Below are 15,794 nucleotides of genomic sequence, written 5' to 3' on the forward strand. Positions count from 1 at the left end.
TATTTTTCTAGTTGATTCATTCCAAATTTATATTTTTAAATAAATTTTTTATATTATTAGTATTGACTGGGTGATTAATAGAAAATGAGGTGGTTTTGTATCGTCACTCCAAATTTAAAATAAATTAAATATATCGAATTCAGTTATAATTATCTATTTTCAACGCAACCCAAATTTTATGCCATCTTTAGAAGTTTCGAAGAAATTGATGAATTTGACAATAATAAAGGGGTAGAGAAGTTTCAACGAAGCCTATTTCTTTTTTTTAACGTCAGATGGGAGGGTTTTATTCATCGGTTTGAATCAGATTTATTAAAAAAAATTATTAGTTTTAATTAGTTTATTTTTTTAATCACATTCTAAATCTAAATAACCTAATTAAAAAATTTCGAGCAATTTTGTATAAAACATAAACACGATTAAAATTACTGAATACTAAATTCACTATTGAAAGATGAGTGAGCTTACTAATATATTTCCGATTTTAGATAAATTGATTATTAAAAAAATTATTTACTCTCGTACAAATGATTCTGTGTCAAATATAAAGAGAAACATGTGATTGTGTGTGAAATATCCAATATCCTAAAATCTTATATATAAACAAATAAATTTCTCATAAAAGTTTTAATTACGGAAACATATACATTTTCTATGCCTCATTTTTTATACCAATTCAAATATTTAATTAAATTAAAACATTAAAAAAGTTATCTCTTTTCATTAATATATATTAAAAAAGGTTTAAATATATTTTTAATTCTGTAAACATAACTCTTTTGACTTTTAGTCCTCCCAAAAGTATTTGTTAATTTGATTTTTTTTATATTTTCTAACTGTTTTTTTTATTTCTTGTTATTAATTATAGTTAATTAAATAAAAATATACTAATCTATATAATTAAAAGTACAAAGAATATTTTAAATTAATATAATATTTTTTTAGACAAATACTTTAATTAAGCAATACTTTTTAAATATAAATATAACTATGATAATTATTTTTTAATTTTTATTCAATAATTTATTTATTTATTATTATTTTAAATGATTATATCTTACTTAGAGTTTATAAGTTATTTTTTAAATTTGATATTGTAAAACCATAAAAAACTTTGAGTCTTTTTTTTTTTTTTTTTTATTTCATGTGTTATCTATTTGAGTATCTAATTATACTTTAGGGAGCATTCCTACCCAAACATAGGGTTATTTTTTTTATTGGTTTGTGTTCCTGCAAGGGAGATGGGACCTGGAGAGTTACTGAAGTCTTCGTTTTCGTCTTTCGGACGGGCAGGTTGCAGGGTGCTTGACTAGGGTCCTTCTTGTCTCCTTGTTTCTCCTTCGGCTCTCGGTCTTGGATGAACACCGAATGGGGTATCTGCGGAAGGCACTCCGACGCTCAAGTCAGTAAAACGGGTGATCGGTATTCGCGTAGGTGCACAGTAATAAATAACGTACATTTCTCCTTGGGATGTGTGTTATTTATATTATTTTAATGGGCTTACCTCATTGGGTCTGATTAGTGGAATGGATCACACTTAGGGTTGCATTACCTAATCCTTAATAATGACTTAGTTTCACTAACCTTGGTTTGAGCGTTAATGGTTATACATGTCGGTCGGTCTGACCATGCGTGGTGTGTCGGTCGGTCGGGCAGAAATACGCCGGCGAGCGTGTGTCTCGATCATCTCAAACAGAGAGACCGAGACACGTCATGATGTCGGTCGACCATATCGGTACAGTTTCTTTGTCCAATTTTCTGCATTAAAATGGTCATCTAAGCATATAGGAAAGGCGTATGACAATTACAGAGGAAAAGGTTCTGAAACTGGAATGTGGAGCAGTATAGGATCCAACAATTTTTTTTGTCAGCTATGAATAAAATAAATAAGATACATAGAGGGTCCTTGAAGGTAACAGTTTCAACTATATATTTTCCCTTTGCCTTATTTGGTTCTATCAGGAAATATGAAATGGGATCATTACTTTGGTTATCGCCTACATCTGAGTGGTAATATAATCTGCCATATAGACATGATATATGTGCTGTAGTGAGTATGTAATAATTCTTCCAAGTAAGTGCACATAATTTCTGATGCACATGTGAGACAGATAATTTTATTCTTAATGCTCTGTAACGAAGTATATTATGAAATGGGGTCGATTGAACTGGTGGAGAGTTTAACAATCATCCATTCTTAAACATATATACTACCCATTTTTATCCATGGTAACTCTTAACACAATAAAAGTAGGAACAACAAAATATACTTAAATATTATGAAATTTAAACTATTTAAAGAGAAAAAAGTATATTAATAATCAGATTTTGACTCACAAAAAATATGAAAATAAAATAATTAATCTCATTTATTAAAAACAAAATTAGTTATTCAAGCAAATGCATAATTTATTATCCATGCACCTGTAGATCATTGCTTTTTATATTAATATAAGAGATTATTTATTTTATCCTTTAAAATAAATACTCCCTTTATATTAATCAACTTATTATGTATCATCACTTCCCTTCACGGTTTTGTGGTTTGTATATAAAGAGTGGTTTGCAGATATCTTAAGAAACTAAAAGAAGACGAGTATGATCATCAAATAAAAAAAAAGAATAAAACTAATTATGTATCTAATTACATACTTTAAGCTGATGGATGTAAATGACTATACAATCATCCACTACTAAATATATGTAAATTAATAATATTAAATTTTTTAACTAAATAAATAAAAATATTAATATACTTTAGTAACATTTTATCAAAAGTTAGATATACTCTACGTTATTAAAAGTTTTAAATATATTTCTACATATAAAAAAAATATCATTAAATATTTTTAGTAATATATATTTAATAAAAAATTAAAACTGTAATTATTTTTTTAATAAAGATAATATTATAAAAATATTATTTAATATAAATATTTTGTAATATTTCAAAAAATTGTACTAAATTGTTTAAATAGAGGAACTATAAATATTTGTGATTCTGATTGATTCCCACATTCGGGATAATTCCAAGGATACCCTGTCACCCATTCATGAAATTCCAGCGTTGTATTGTAATATTTTATGATCTCACTCCAAATTCTAGGTTGCTTAAAAGTGTGACTAGTTCTTATCTCTTCATAAGTATTGTGCAAAGTCACATGTTAATATGACCCCACAAGTTCTTTAATTGGAATTTAGTATCAGTTTGTTTTTTATGGATACATCTTTATCTGTCACAACATATTCAATTACATATTTCTATATATGCATGTGCCACATAACTAAACAATTTCTTTAGCATATAGTTGCACCTTTTGGACCATTCTCATATTTTAATAGAAAAGGTGAATAGATACATCATAAAACCTAACAGAAATAGATAATGTTGTCAATTATCTTGGATAAAAATTACTTACTGACATATCATTAATAGATGATTGTTTGTAACCATTCTCATCTTGACTTGATCCTTGTTGTGGAATTATGTGGTGATGTATGTTCCGCATGAAAAATGTTGGATCTTGTGGAGACGACAATTCTGAGTGATTGTTAAGATATGAAATAACAGTTGACATGGTAGGTCTAATATTTGGATCTTCTTGAATACATAATAAACCAATATTAATACATTTAAGAACCTCTACTTCTGAAAAATCTTCCTTTATATTGGAGTCCAAGATACTTAATAATCTTTCATCCTTCCATTGTCTCCAAACCTATAATACATTATCAAAATGAATATTCATATATCAATATTTATCTAAATCAAAATCAATTTCATTATATATATATATATATATATATATATATATATTTAGAATACTATACTCACATAACCCATGAAGCCTTCCATAAGAGTATGTGATTCATATTGTGCTTCGTATTGTGATTTGTAAACATTCACATTTCTTTTTCCAGTAATAATTTCAAGAACCATGATACCAAAACTAAAAACATCTGACTTTTCAGAAAACTGTCCAAGCATTGCATACTCTGGTGACATATATCCACTGTAGAAAAGTTATAGATTAGCTAACAAAATATGTATAAAAGTGAGATAAACAAGAACAAAAATATATAGAGGAAAAAACTTACTATGTTCCAACAATTTTATTGGTATTTCCACGGTCTTGATCCAAATCAACAATTTTAGCCATACCAAAATCTGATATTTTAGGATTCATGTTCTCGTCTAAGAGAACATTACTAGGTTTAAGATCTCGATGTATAATTTTAAGTCGTGAATAATCATGTAAATATAAAATTCCTAGAGCAGTTCCTTCTATAATCTTGTAACGTTCAGACCAACTTAACTTGTCTGATTGAGTATTATCTGCAAAACATTTGGAATGAATAAGAAAAAATAATTGTAACTATGTAGAAAAAAGAAGAAACAATATTCAAATCACTTTTAACAAATTAAAAAGTTTAAGGTGAGAGATATCTAACCAAATAAAAAATAATCAAGACTTCCTTTCGGCATATATTCGTAAATAAGAATTTTTTCCTCTTCTTCTAAACAAAATCCTATAAATGCCACAAGATTTTTGTGTTGTAATTTGGCTATCAATAAAACTTCATTTTTGAACTCAATTGAACCTTGCTTAGAACATCTTGAAAGCCTTTTAACAGCTACTTGTCGTCCATCGGGAAGAACACCCTTGAAAATATATAAATCATCATTTTGTTTGTACCAAAAACTTTCTAAAGAAAGTATAAATAAAAAATATCACATTTTCTTACCTTGTAAACTTCTCCAAATCCCCCTTTTCCAATCTTATTCTGCTGCGAAAAATGATTCGTTGCTGTCTTAATTATATTGAGTTCGAATTGCAAGCCCTTTAAAGTGACACTTTCATGACCAACTATACCAAAATATTGTTAAATTAATTCAGTAGGAAAAATCTTTAAATCTCACATGTGAACAATTATAGATTGAAATTTCATTTGAATGATATTCACAATACTTACAGATTTTTGCGAGAAGAGTCTTATAGCTACTTTTTCTTGTTTTTCTCCATCTTAAATAGCAGCATAAGGAAAGGAGTATCACCGAGAGAGCCACGAAGACAACAATTAAGATAAGTGTTCTTGACCAACCTTTCTTGTTTCCTACATATATATTAATACGCCTCACTAATTCAGGAATCAATAATAACTGTTGAGACTTGTTATTAATATTGGGACCTGGGAGTATATACTAAAGTTATTGGTTAAACAAGTTTGAAAGTTTGTGAGGGAGTATATGAATTAGATGAATATTTATGCAAATATTGATTGAATGAGAAGATCACCTGTAACCGTGCTTTTGGATTCAGTTTGGTGATCAGTGCTGTTCATTGGCGACAATCCAAACATCATATAGCAGCTTGGATAAAATACTTTTCCCACTGGACTCGTCAAACAACACCATGGAATTTCGCTGTTGAAGATCTTATCTAGACAGCGTCGGCATGAGAAAACATCTATATTTGGCGTGCACTCAGCAAGAGTGTAGAGGCTTTGGTGATCATTAAGTTTTGCTTCCTTTGTTCCATAATTTTTAAATGGCCCCCCAGTATCGATCTGTGCATCATATAAAGCATTCGCCAAAGTCCAAGTGAAGAATCTTTGATGCAGATTGGGGTCAGAAGTACTTTTTATATTGAAGCGGTGATAGGTAGGACTCGTTTCCGTTGTGGAGGGAAATGGGTCATTGGAATAGCGAAGAAAACAGTTATTGTACCAAATAATTGCCTCATTGGAAGAGCGGCACTCTGAGGCTATTCGTTTGGTTGCATCTAAGACACATAGTCGACAGAGATCAGGAGAAAGGTCCCCCCGACACATAAAGAGGCCGCTCACCGTGTCGACGGTGGTGTTGAAGAAACGAGGTTTGGTGGTGGAGTTGGAAGACAAGTAAGTGAAAAGGGTCCTGAGATTTGATAGAAAAACATTGTCGGTGGTGATCATGGTTTTGTTGCTGGAACTGGAACAGTTGTGGGAAAGATAAAGAGGATCTTGGGAATCTGTGTTGGAAGAATCAGGGAGCAGAACAGGTTCGGGAGGTGCGGGAGCAGTACTGGGGCGATAGAAAGGGTAGAATTCGCACCTCAAGCTACAGCTAAAGTAAAAAGACCTAGGTAGACAGATGTTATCTTCAGCAGCAGGTGGCATGAGAGAATTTAGACATTCTGTGCAGTCATGGGGTGAAAGATCAGGTGTGCATTGAGCTTGACAGTAAAGGGTCTGAAAGCCAGACACCCTTGCTTCCCTTGTGGCATACTTCTTCTCACCAATAGGAGATTCGGCTGCCTCATCCACCACTTCCTTAGATGTTTTCAAAAACAAGCTGCTAAAGTTTTTCTGCTTCGGCTCACTGTCAAGGATGCAAAGGTTGAGAGGGCCAAAGTATGGATACAAATCAACCTTGGAGAAGAAATAACGGTTGGAAAAGCGAAACATGCAGTCGCCGTTCCCAATCACTGCATCTGAAGACAAGGAACAATTTGGGTATGAATCTGGGTCTGAGAATATTGCATTGGTTGCGTTTGCAACGCACTCGCTGCAAAGCTGAGGGGTGACGTCGCCCGAGCAAAAGAACATTCCATACACAGTGGTGGAGTGGGTTGTACCGGTGACTGTGGTGTTGTAGAATGGCTTGTTAGCGGTGGCGTTGGAAGATAAATATGACAGAAGGGTCCTCACGTTCGATTGGAAACTGCTGTTTGGAGTGGTTGGGCTTCCTGAGCAATTTTGGCCCGAAAAGTCATTGCCGAACTGTGCTTCACTGGTTACGAAATTGATGAAGCTGAGAAGGGTAAATATATGGACAAGATTGAAGGAAGCCATGGATTTGTTCGTTAATCTTGGATAAGTTTAGCAATTTTATCATCTATTAGGAAATTGCAAAGGCCATGAACTGTACTTAAACTAGAGCATCTTCATTACGCATAAGTAGCTAGACGACACAAGTCAACGAATCACTGAGTAAAAAAAGAATAAAATGTCTTCATCTTCCTCGAAGGTGTACTTTCGAGCATGAGGGTTAGGGTGTAGCGCTCCCCAGCACTTCATTTTCTGTTCACATTTCTAATTAGGAAAAGATTTCTTTCACACTACACCTCAGAGTAAAAACATATTATTCACACATTGGCCTATGTATAGCTGTCTAGCACTACACAATGAAAACACATTTTCATGCAGCTTTATGGGGAAAAGAGAAGTTTTGGGATAAATAACATTAATCACATGTGCGATTCAACATATATTAATCTATACACGCTGTCTAAGTTAGATGAGTCAAAGTCTTTCAACCAGATTCCGCCCAATCTATTTCTTTTTATGAAGAGGGAACTTTACACTGCTACAAATCACTTCCAAATACATTGCAGGTAGGTCTCTTAAAAAATGGCATAAAAAAAGAAAAGAAAAACAACTTCAAATAGATAGACTTGTTATCTCTGTCTTAATATATAATGGATTCTCCATTGTGTTAATTAATAATTCTCTTGCCTATATTTTTTTTAGGAAGTGATCAATGATCAATCACACGTAGATTAAGTCAACCGAAGTTAATGGAACAAAATGTGATAGGTCTCTATTTCATGTTCATGAACATAATTATAAGCAAGAGAGAAACTGGAGGATATTATTGCGAGTTATATACCAAGATTTTAATTTGTTTAGTTAATCATCACCTTAATTATAAACTTATTGTTGATAACGTGATGTACTTGAAAACATTTTATTTTATGTTCTATTTTGTTTATTATTTTGTTCTCTGATATTATGTTGTCAACAAAAGCCGAATAATTTATTAACACGGAAAATGGATGCTGACACATATAAGAGACACTCACGAGTTTATCAAATGAATGTATGATATGTATTTATATTCGGCGAGTGCAATAGTTGATGATGTAAAAATATCATCATTTGAACTTGGTTATAATAAAGGTACAACCATCTCAGGGTGACCAAATTGTTTATATGAAAGAATATTATAAAAATTGAATGTGATCAATGTTAATTACATCTCATAACATGACACTCTTAGCCTACATCATCAACATGTTAAGGAAGAATTCCTACAAATTTTCAACTCATATATCCTATTTTTTATTCATTTCTCCTCATTTTCTACTTTCCTTTTTATTACCGTTAATGAAAATGAATATTCCTTGTCTGGTGTGGTGCATCAAATGTAGCGCACGAAATCGCAATGGAGAAAATGAGGTTCTGATGAACCCTAATTGCAAATGAAAAAGAGACAATGACTTAAGCACAAAAGAGATTCTTATTTACTTGTATATTAGAGAGTAAAATACAAGGTGTATATATAAGAAAAAGATTAAGACCTAGCTGAAACAGAAAAGGAAAGTTGGGCCAAACAAACAAAGCCCAATAACTTAAAACAGAAAAACTAAATATGTTAACACCCCTCAAGCTGGGGAGTAGATATTTTTCAGACCCAGCTTGGATTTGAGAGTAGAGAACTGTGCGGAAGCAAGGGCCTTGGTGAATATGTCAGCAACTTGCATGGCAGAAGTAATGGGCAGTAGTTTGAGGAGACCAGAGTTAAGTTTCTCACGAAGTAGGTGACAATCAATTTTGATGTGCTTGGTGCGTTCATGAAAGACTTGCACTACAAAAAAACGTGTATAAAGCGGCGGTTATTTTTGCAAAAACTGGCGTTTTTAACCGCCGCATTATACGTCTGTGGCGGTACCGCGTACCGCCAGAATTCTTGCCGCCACAAAGTTTAATGTGGCGGTCAATTGAGAACCATTGTAGCAGACGCCATATTATGCATGGTATAAAGTGGCGATTTTAAACGTGTAATTGACGTCAGTTATAAATGTCATAATTTTAAAACTGGGTAAGCCAATTCTAACGTAAATAGTGACAGTTTTAACCGCCACTTAATACAATATAGTATGACATTTATAATACACTTTATAATTGTCATAATTCGAATATTAAATATTTAATTTTATTTTTAATATTTATAATAATTTATTTAATTCTATTTTATAATTTGATTTCATAATATTATTTAATTTCATATTATAATTAAACTTTAATTTTATTTTTAACATTTATAATAATTTATTTAATTCTATTTTATAATTTGATTTTATAATATCAATTAATTTGATATTATAATTAAATTTCACTACACATTTATGTTTCATAATATAATTAAAATTGATAAATATAATAATCAAAAGATGACTTCATTCATTGATTGAGAAAACAAAATTTATAATGTTAAACTAATCCAAACAACAAGTAAATTAAATTGTCAAAATATAAATTGTTTAACTTTCTAAATATATTACAAGTAAATTTCCAATCCTAATTTGTCTTACTACCTCCACTTGAGCTTGGTGATATATTCTGGTTTCGCGATGGAGTATGACTGCCGATGAAATGATGATTATCAACTCCTGCAGATACCATAAGGGTTGTCAACTTAGCGGCAATACACACGAAGAAATGGGATAGATACTAACTAGGGTTGGCATTCAACAACCAAAAAAATTTCAAATAAAACTAGTCGCAAGAGAGGTGTGCATCTTATTTCCAGACTAAATAAAAAACCAATGCATGCCATAAAATGTGTCATTCAAGAAACAGTTTGTGTTATGAGACAGACAAGAAACCAGACTGGTCCCACCATCACCCGTAGACTAAGTTGCATGATACGTGTAAATTTAGTTTAAATGACAATATTGGTCTTTAAAAGATGATACCAACACAACACTGGTCCTCAATTTATAAATACATCAAATCAGTAACATGATCAAATTGGTTTTAAAATTTCACATTTTATCATCAAATTTTTTTTTTGAAGGAAAACCAATGCCATTAATTATCATCAAAGCAACAATCTTTGGAGAACCAATCTAACCTCATATATTTTTAGAGGACCAAAATGAATGTTAATTATATAGATAATGAAAAACATAACAGCATAGAAATTTTATATTGTAAAGGATAAACTAACACTTGAATTGCAATCGACCATAATGAATTCACAAAATATTAGTTGATACCTTTAACTGTTCAAGGAGAAAAGTTCCTAATATTGCACTTGTGCTTCGTAAATTTTATTTTATAACCCAATCTAAATTCATATGCTATTTAAGAAAATGGCCACTGAACTAACTATCCTTATCCTAGTTCCAATGTTTTAAAAGCAAAAAAATTGTCGGGCACACATCATATCATTCACGAGGATAGTGGACAACTTTATAGTGGACAACAAATGGTTCACCAAAACAGAAAATTTCTTCAATACCCTACTTTTATTGCAAATTGTTGATCCAAAGATTACAATGAAAATTTCTTTTGGACAATCTATAGTCATTCACAAATGCTTGCATACTTATTACTATCAAGAGAGCAAAAGCAGTATAAGTAGGATGTGTATAGTACTGATAAGTGTCTAATTTCAGTAATATTTCATATTAAAATATAGGCACTTATGAGGATTTATTGCTAATTTACATATAAAATAATCCCTAATTTATGAATTTATACCTTTTTACATTTTTTATGATCTTTATTTGAATAAGAGTATTTTATTCCCAAATTTGGTGTTAATTGCAGATTTCTAAGGAAGATTGGAGATTTGGATTAAAGATGAATGATTTGAGCTAAAAAGATAAAGATAGAAGGTCCCATAATGGAAAAGATGTAAAGAAAGATTGGGCCTTTTTTTATGTTTTATCATTTAGCCCATTAGCGCGACTAAATAAACAACCTAACCCTAGAAAACTAGGATAAATAGAGGGCTAGAGGCTCAACCTTAGGTGCCAGATTGAGAGGAAAACACCATAGAGTGAATTGTAACCCAATTGGGAGAATGGAAGGTGATAGAAGTATGCGTGGCTAATTCTACCCTTTGGGATTGGGAGTAATCTGCTCAAACTCTTATGTATTGAGGTGATATTTTATATATTAATATTCAGTTATTGATTGATTATTGGTATTGTTGTTTTACTTTTAATTCTCCGTGACAAATTGAGAATCTTAAATCTGACCGGGAGGTATTTTTAGGGTTCGGACCTAAACAACAATACTTAACATATTTGAGTGCTAGGAATAGACTTAAAATGTTAATTGCTATTAAACGTCTGAGCTTCGTTCTAAGTTGTTCTTATAAGTATGCGAGGGATCGATAGTTAGGGAACATTCTTAAGGATTTTATATGCGAGGAATCGATATAAATGATTTTTATACGGGCATCAATTTCAATTAAAGAACTTAATATTAACATGCTAATCAAAATACATGAGAGTGAGAGAGATGAAACTTAATCCCAATTTTTCCAATTGAAGCAACTAATTCTTTGTTTGTTTTCTTATTGATCAGTGCCAACATAATCACTTTACACTCTTTTTTATTGTTCTGTTGTTATATTTAGCGAATATTGTACTCAATGATTCACTGTTCTTTGTGGGATCGATATCCGTCCTTAGGGACAATTATTACTTCTGACAAACGCGGTGCACTTGCCGTAAAAAGTCATCAAGTACCCGAGTTGCAAAAATGTTATCCTTTTTCTTGTTTTTGAAGATTGCCAATTGAAATTCTTCCTGCAAAGAAAGATCATCCAAAACCACACAATATGGACATCGAATTCCATGTGAGAACAAGTTGTCTTAGGACGATAAAATATATAAAGTATTTTTATCAAATATATGAAAGAAAAGTTTAACAAATTGATATTCTATTGTAGATCATTCATGCTTAGAAGCATCATTGAGAAAATAACAACCGATTATCCTTATATTATAAACATTATCAGAAGAGAAGACAATAAACTGCAACCCAATTTAAAAGTTAGCTATGACTAAGAACAGAAACTTGGAGAACCAATCTAAAATTGGAAAATATACACAAAATTCTAACCAGCATATCCCAAGACATTATGACATATTTATAAAATTGAATTTCTTCCAAATAGTTGAGAGTTAAGAAAATACCTTGTAAAATGTATGTATCTTGGAGTTGAGCTAGCTTCCAACACAAATCTGAAATAGTCTGAAAAGGGAAGAAAATGATAAGGCATTGGACCACACACAAACCAATTATTTAGAAAACCTATTATAGTATTTTCCACCAATTTTGAAGAGACTATAACAAGGTCAAGTAAAATAATAGACCAACATTACCCATTTAACAAGGTTAAAATTGAAACACAAGTTGCATTGTACTTTCACCATCAGACTAAAATCCTAAGGGAATACATGTCACAGTGAATCAAATTATAAAGTGAAGAATGCCCCAATTTAAAAGGGAGGTTGCAGTAAGAGTACCCAACATCATAACCTTAAGTGTTTGTTTGGTGTAGAAATAAAGTGAATAAAAATAAAAACGATAATTGAAAAAAAAAGTTGAGAAATAAAGAAAAAAAAAATTATTTGGTTGAAGAGAAACGAAGAAGAAACCAGGAGAGAAATACACACTAAGGTAAAAAAAAATAGAGTGAAGAAGTATTTGTGAGACAGATTCACCTTTTAATTTTCTCCTGCCTATTTCTATCTCATACAAAACAACCCATTCAAATTCGTCACCCCTATTTTAACTCCTTCCCCTCCACCCAAACATACCATAAAGAAACAATTACCATATCAATCATATAAAAATCGAACATTTAAGTAGGATACAACATCATCATCCTGAACAACCTGTAGTAGAATCAATGAGTAAAGAGTTAAGTTATCAGTAAACTACAAATAACATATGTCATAATATACTTACAAAGAAATCACCAACGACAATAAATATGAGAAGGCAAGAAAATAAAATTCCAATTTTAACCGAGAACATTCACACAAAAGAACTGCAGAACAGCATAGTTCTTACCAAATAAGAATAAAAAACATAGTTATTTGAATCCAAAACATGTAACAAAACTTGCCTGAACAAAATTGTAGTTGTGGTGTTGGGATATATCGGTCGAATGCAAATGCTTTCCAAAGTCTTCTTCAATATCATCTCATACTCCTCCACTTTTCCTAAACCATGGAAAACAGATATTATTTTTTTATTTTAAAATGAAAAGAAAGAGCAGAGTTTAGCATTGTTCCAACCAATTTGTCCAGTCTTCGGCTTCCAAATAATTTCAACGAATGCTTTTTCAGGATTTTCATTCTTCTTGGTTCCAGCTTTGGGTCCATAAACTGCAGCAAGCACTTTGGTACATGCGTGCAGCACAACCGCAACCACAAACAAGACCAAACACCTGGTGTGCGTGGCAATGTGCATAACCATCTCCCTTCTTTTCATCTTTCTCTCAAGAAACTCACCTACTGAAGAAACAACAACGTCGTATGGCTCCAATGGTATCTCACGTAACACGCAGTCCACACGCCGCTGGTAAGCAACGAAATCGAAGGTGAATTTGTGGCCATTGATGGACAATAAATCATTGGAAACCTTCTGAACAGTGGGATCTCCTTCGTCCTTGTCGAGGCAGAGCGGCCTCATCCTCACAATAACCTGCGACAAAGGCAAGAAGAGAGAAATCAGAGTTAGATAGAAGGCATTGGAAATTGATAAATCGAAAACCCTAATAGGAGAAACCAACCTTAACGGAATCGGAGGGCGCATGAAGTGAACTGTCGGTTAGGGCATCGGCGGCGGTGGCGAGCTTGCGCTTTAGAGTGTTGGAAGAGGGTGGTCTCGGGGGCAAGGGGCTCTTGAACTTAGCGGGGGAAGGGACGACGAGATTGGGATCGGAGGAGGGAGGGTCATTCTCTTTGGAGGGTTTGTACTTGCGAAAGGGGCGAGGTTTAACAGAGCTAGGAGAAGAAGAGGGGGTTGGAAACTTTTGGAGGATGGAACGAGAGAATAGGATTTTGGAAAATTAAAATTTTGAGTAAGTGTGGGAAATGAAATTTTATGAGAGGGAAATAAAGTAAATATGATGGAGGGAATAAAAGGAAATTTGTGGCGTTTCTAAATGACATATTTTGAAGGATAATTGTGACAGTTATTAAAATGTCGTATTATACGGATAATTGTGGCGGTTTTTAATAACCGCCACAACTTACACGTTTTTTTGTAGTGTTGATTGGACGCTATTTGAAGGGCAGATTAGTTGTCACAGTACAGGCTGGGAGAAAGGAAGATGTAAATCCTGAAGGAGGTAAGACAACCATTGTAGCTCACATGTGGTGGTGGCAAGGGCTCTATACTCGGCTTCGGAGGAGCTGCGAGAGATAGTTGGATGCTTCTTTGATTTCCATGATATTAGGGAGTCTCCTAAGTAGATGGAATATCCAGTGACAGATTTGCGTGTGGTAGGACATGTTGCCCAGTCAGAGTCACTAAATCCACAAAGGTGAAGTAAGCTAGTATGAGAAAAATATAGTCCTTCACCAGGGGTGCCCTTGAGGTAACGCAAAAGACGTGAGACAGCTTGTTGATGATGAGTTTTGGGTGCAGATATGAATTAGCTTAAATTGTGGATACAAAGGCGATGTCAGGTCGCGTGTTGGTTAAGTAGATTAGACGTCCAAGGAGTCTTCTGTATTGGGAAGTTGCATCAGCATCAAGAGGGGAGCCTTGATCAGGAGAGAGACGGGAGGTATGAGTCATAGGAGTGGCCACAGGTGCAGAGTCAAGCATGCCAGTTTCGTGAAGAAGATCAAGAGTATACTTGCGTTGACTTAAATGAAGACCATAACTGTTGCGAGCAATTTCCAATCCCAAAAAGTAAGTGAGATTACCTAAATTTTTTATCTTGAAGTGAAGGTGAAGGGATGCAGTAATTGTATTGATTTCCTCCATGTCATCGCCAGTTAAGAGCAAATCATCAACATAAACAAGAATAACAGTGAGTTTATCGTTATTATATTTAAGAAAAAGAGAATGATCAGCAACAGAAATAGAGTAATTATTTGATAAAAGAAAAGTAGGAAGTTTGGCGTACCATTGGCGACCAGCTTGACGAAGGCCATACAAAGACCGTTGAAGCTTGCAAACATGCTGGGGAGAAGGAAGAGAGAGGCCAGGTGGGGGGGTCATGTATACCTCTTCATGGAGATCACCATGAAGAAAGGCATTATTGACATCAAGTTGTTTTAAAATCCAATTTTTGGTAGTGGCAATAGCAAGGAGAAGGCGGAGGGTAGTGAGTTTAGCAACAGGTGCAAAAGTGTCTAAGAAATCAAGTCCTTCAAGTTGGGTGAACCCTTTGGCAACAACTCTAGCTTTATGGCCATCAGAATGGTATTTGATTTTATATACCCATTTACAACCAATAGTTTTCTTTCCTGGAGGGAGAGGGGTAAGTTGTCAAGTATTGTTAGCAGCAAGAGCTTGAAGCTCATCTTGCATGGCAGATTGCCAAGAACCATGTTTGGAGGCTTCGTTATATGTCCGAGGTTCAGGATGAGAATTGATAGAGAAAATAACATTTCTAAAATTGGAAGATAAGGAATTGTAAGACAAGTAATTATGAATAGGATATCTACTACTTACAGTGTTGGTTGCAGTGTGGAAATCCGCAAGATAGGCAGGTTGTCGGTGAGGACGAGCTGATCTTCTTGGAAATTGGGGTGAGGTGCTTCCTGGAGATGCAGGCGGTGATAATTCTGGTGGAGGTGCAATGTTGGATGCAGGAGCGTAGGCACTATTTGTTGGAAGATCAGAGGATAATGAGGCTGGTGGAGGGACAATATTGGGTGCAGGAGTAGAAGCACATGGCTCGGCAGGAGGTGCAGTATCAGAAAAAAAATCAAAAGCAGAATTATATGCGTTAGAAATAGGGAGAGATAAAGTGTTAGGGTCCT

The 15,794-nt window shown here is 33.4% G+C and overlaps 2 protein-coding genes across 4 annotated transcripts; both read right to left on the minus strand.

Moving 5' to 3' along the window:
• Nucleotides 1-3,292: 3,292 nt before the first annotated feature.
• LOC137828847 (cysteine-rich receptor-like protein kinase 10) lies at nt 3,293-7,211 on the minus strand. Of its 2 annotated transcripts, none has more exons than XM_068635586.1 (7): nt 5,298-7,211; nt 4,975-5,115; nt 4,747-4,868; nt 4,603-4,663; nt 4,099-4,336; nt 3,836-4,013; nt 3,293-3,719 (listed from the first exon to the last, which is right to left on the minus strand). In XM_068635586.1, the coding sequence occupies exons 1-7, from the start codon at nt 6,832-6,834 to the stop codon at nt 3,396-3,398; spliced, it is 2,601 nt and encodes an 866-aa protein (XP_068491687.1). In that variant the 5' UTR covers nt 6,835-7,211; the 3' UTR covers nt 3,293-3,395. The 2 variants fall into 2 exon arrangements, with proteins under 2 accessions (XP_068491687.1, XP_068491686.1); XM_068635585.1 differs by having other exon boundaries at nt 4,453-4,663.
• A 1,994-nt stretch (nt 7,212-9,205) lies between these two features.
• On the minus strand, nt 9,206-13,894 carry LOC137829657 (uncharacterized). Of its 2 annotated transcripts, none has more exons than XR_011084056.1 (6): nt 13,586-13,892; nt 13,089-13,497; nt 12,917-13,013; nt 11,979-12,036; nt 11,529-11,588; nt 9,206-9,434 (listed from the first exon to the last, which is right to left on the minus strand). XR_011084056.1 is itself a non-coding variant. In XM_068636512.1 (6 exons), exons 2-6 carry the CDS (start codon nt 13,483-13,485, stop codon nt 9,428-9,430), a joined length of 609 nt encoding a protein of 202 aa, XP_068492613.1. In that variant the 5' UTR covers nt 13,486-13,497; nt 13,586-13,894; the 3' UTR covers nt 9,206-9,427. The 2 variants fall into 2 exon arrangements, 1 of the variants encoding a protein (XP_068492613.1); XM_068636512.1 differs by having other exon boundaries at nt 11,979-12,026; nt 13,586-13,894.
• Nucleotides 13,895-15,794: the final 1,900 nt, after the last annotated feature.

This window comes from Phaseolus vulgaris, chromosome 7, assembly GCF_000499845.2.
Source record: "Phaseolus vulgaris cultivar G19833 chromosome 7, P. vulgaris v2.0, whole genome shotgun sequence".
Classification (NCBI taxonomy): Eukaryota; Viridiplantae; Streptophyta; class Magnoliopsida; order Fabales; family Fabaceae; genus Phaseolus; species Phaseolus vulgaris.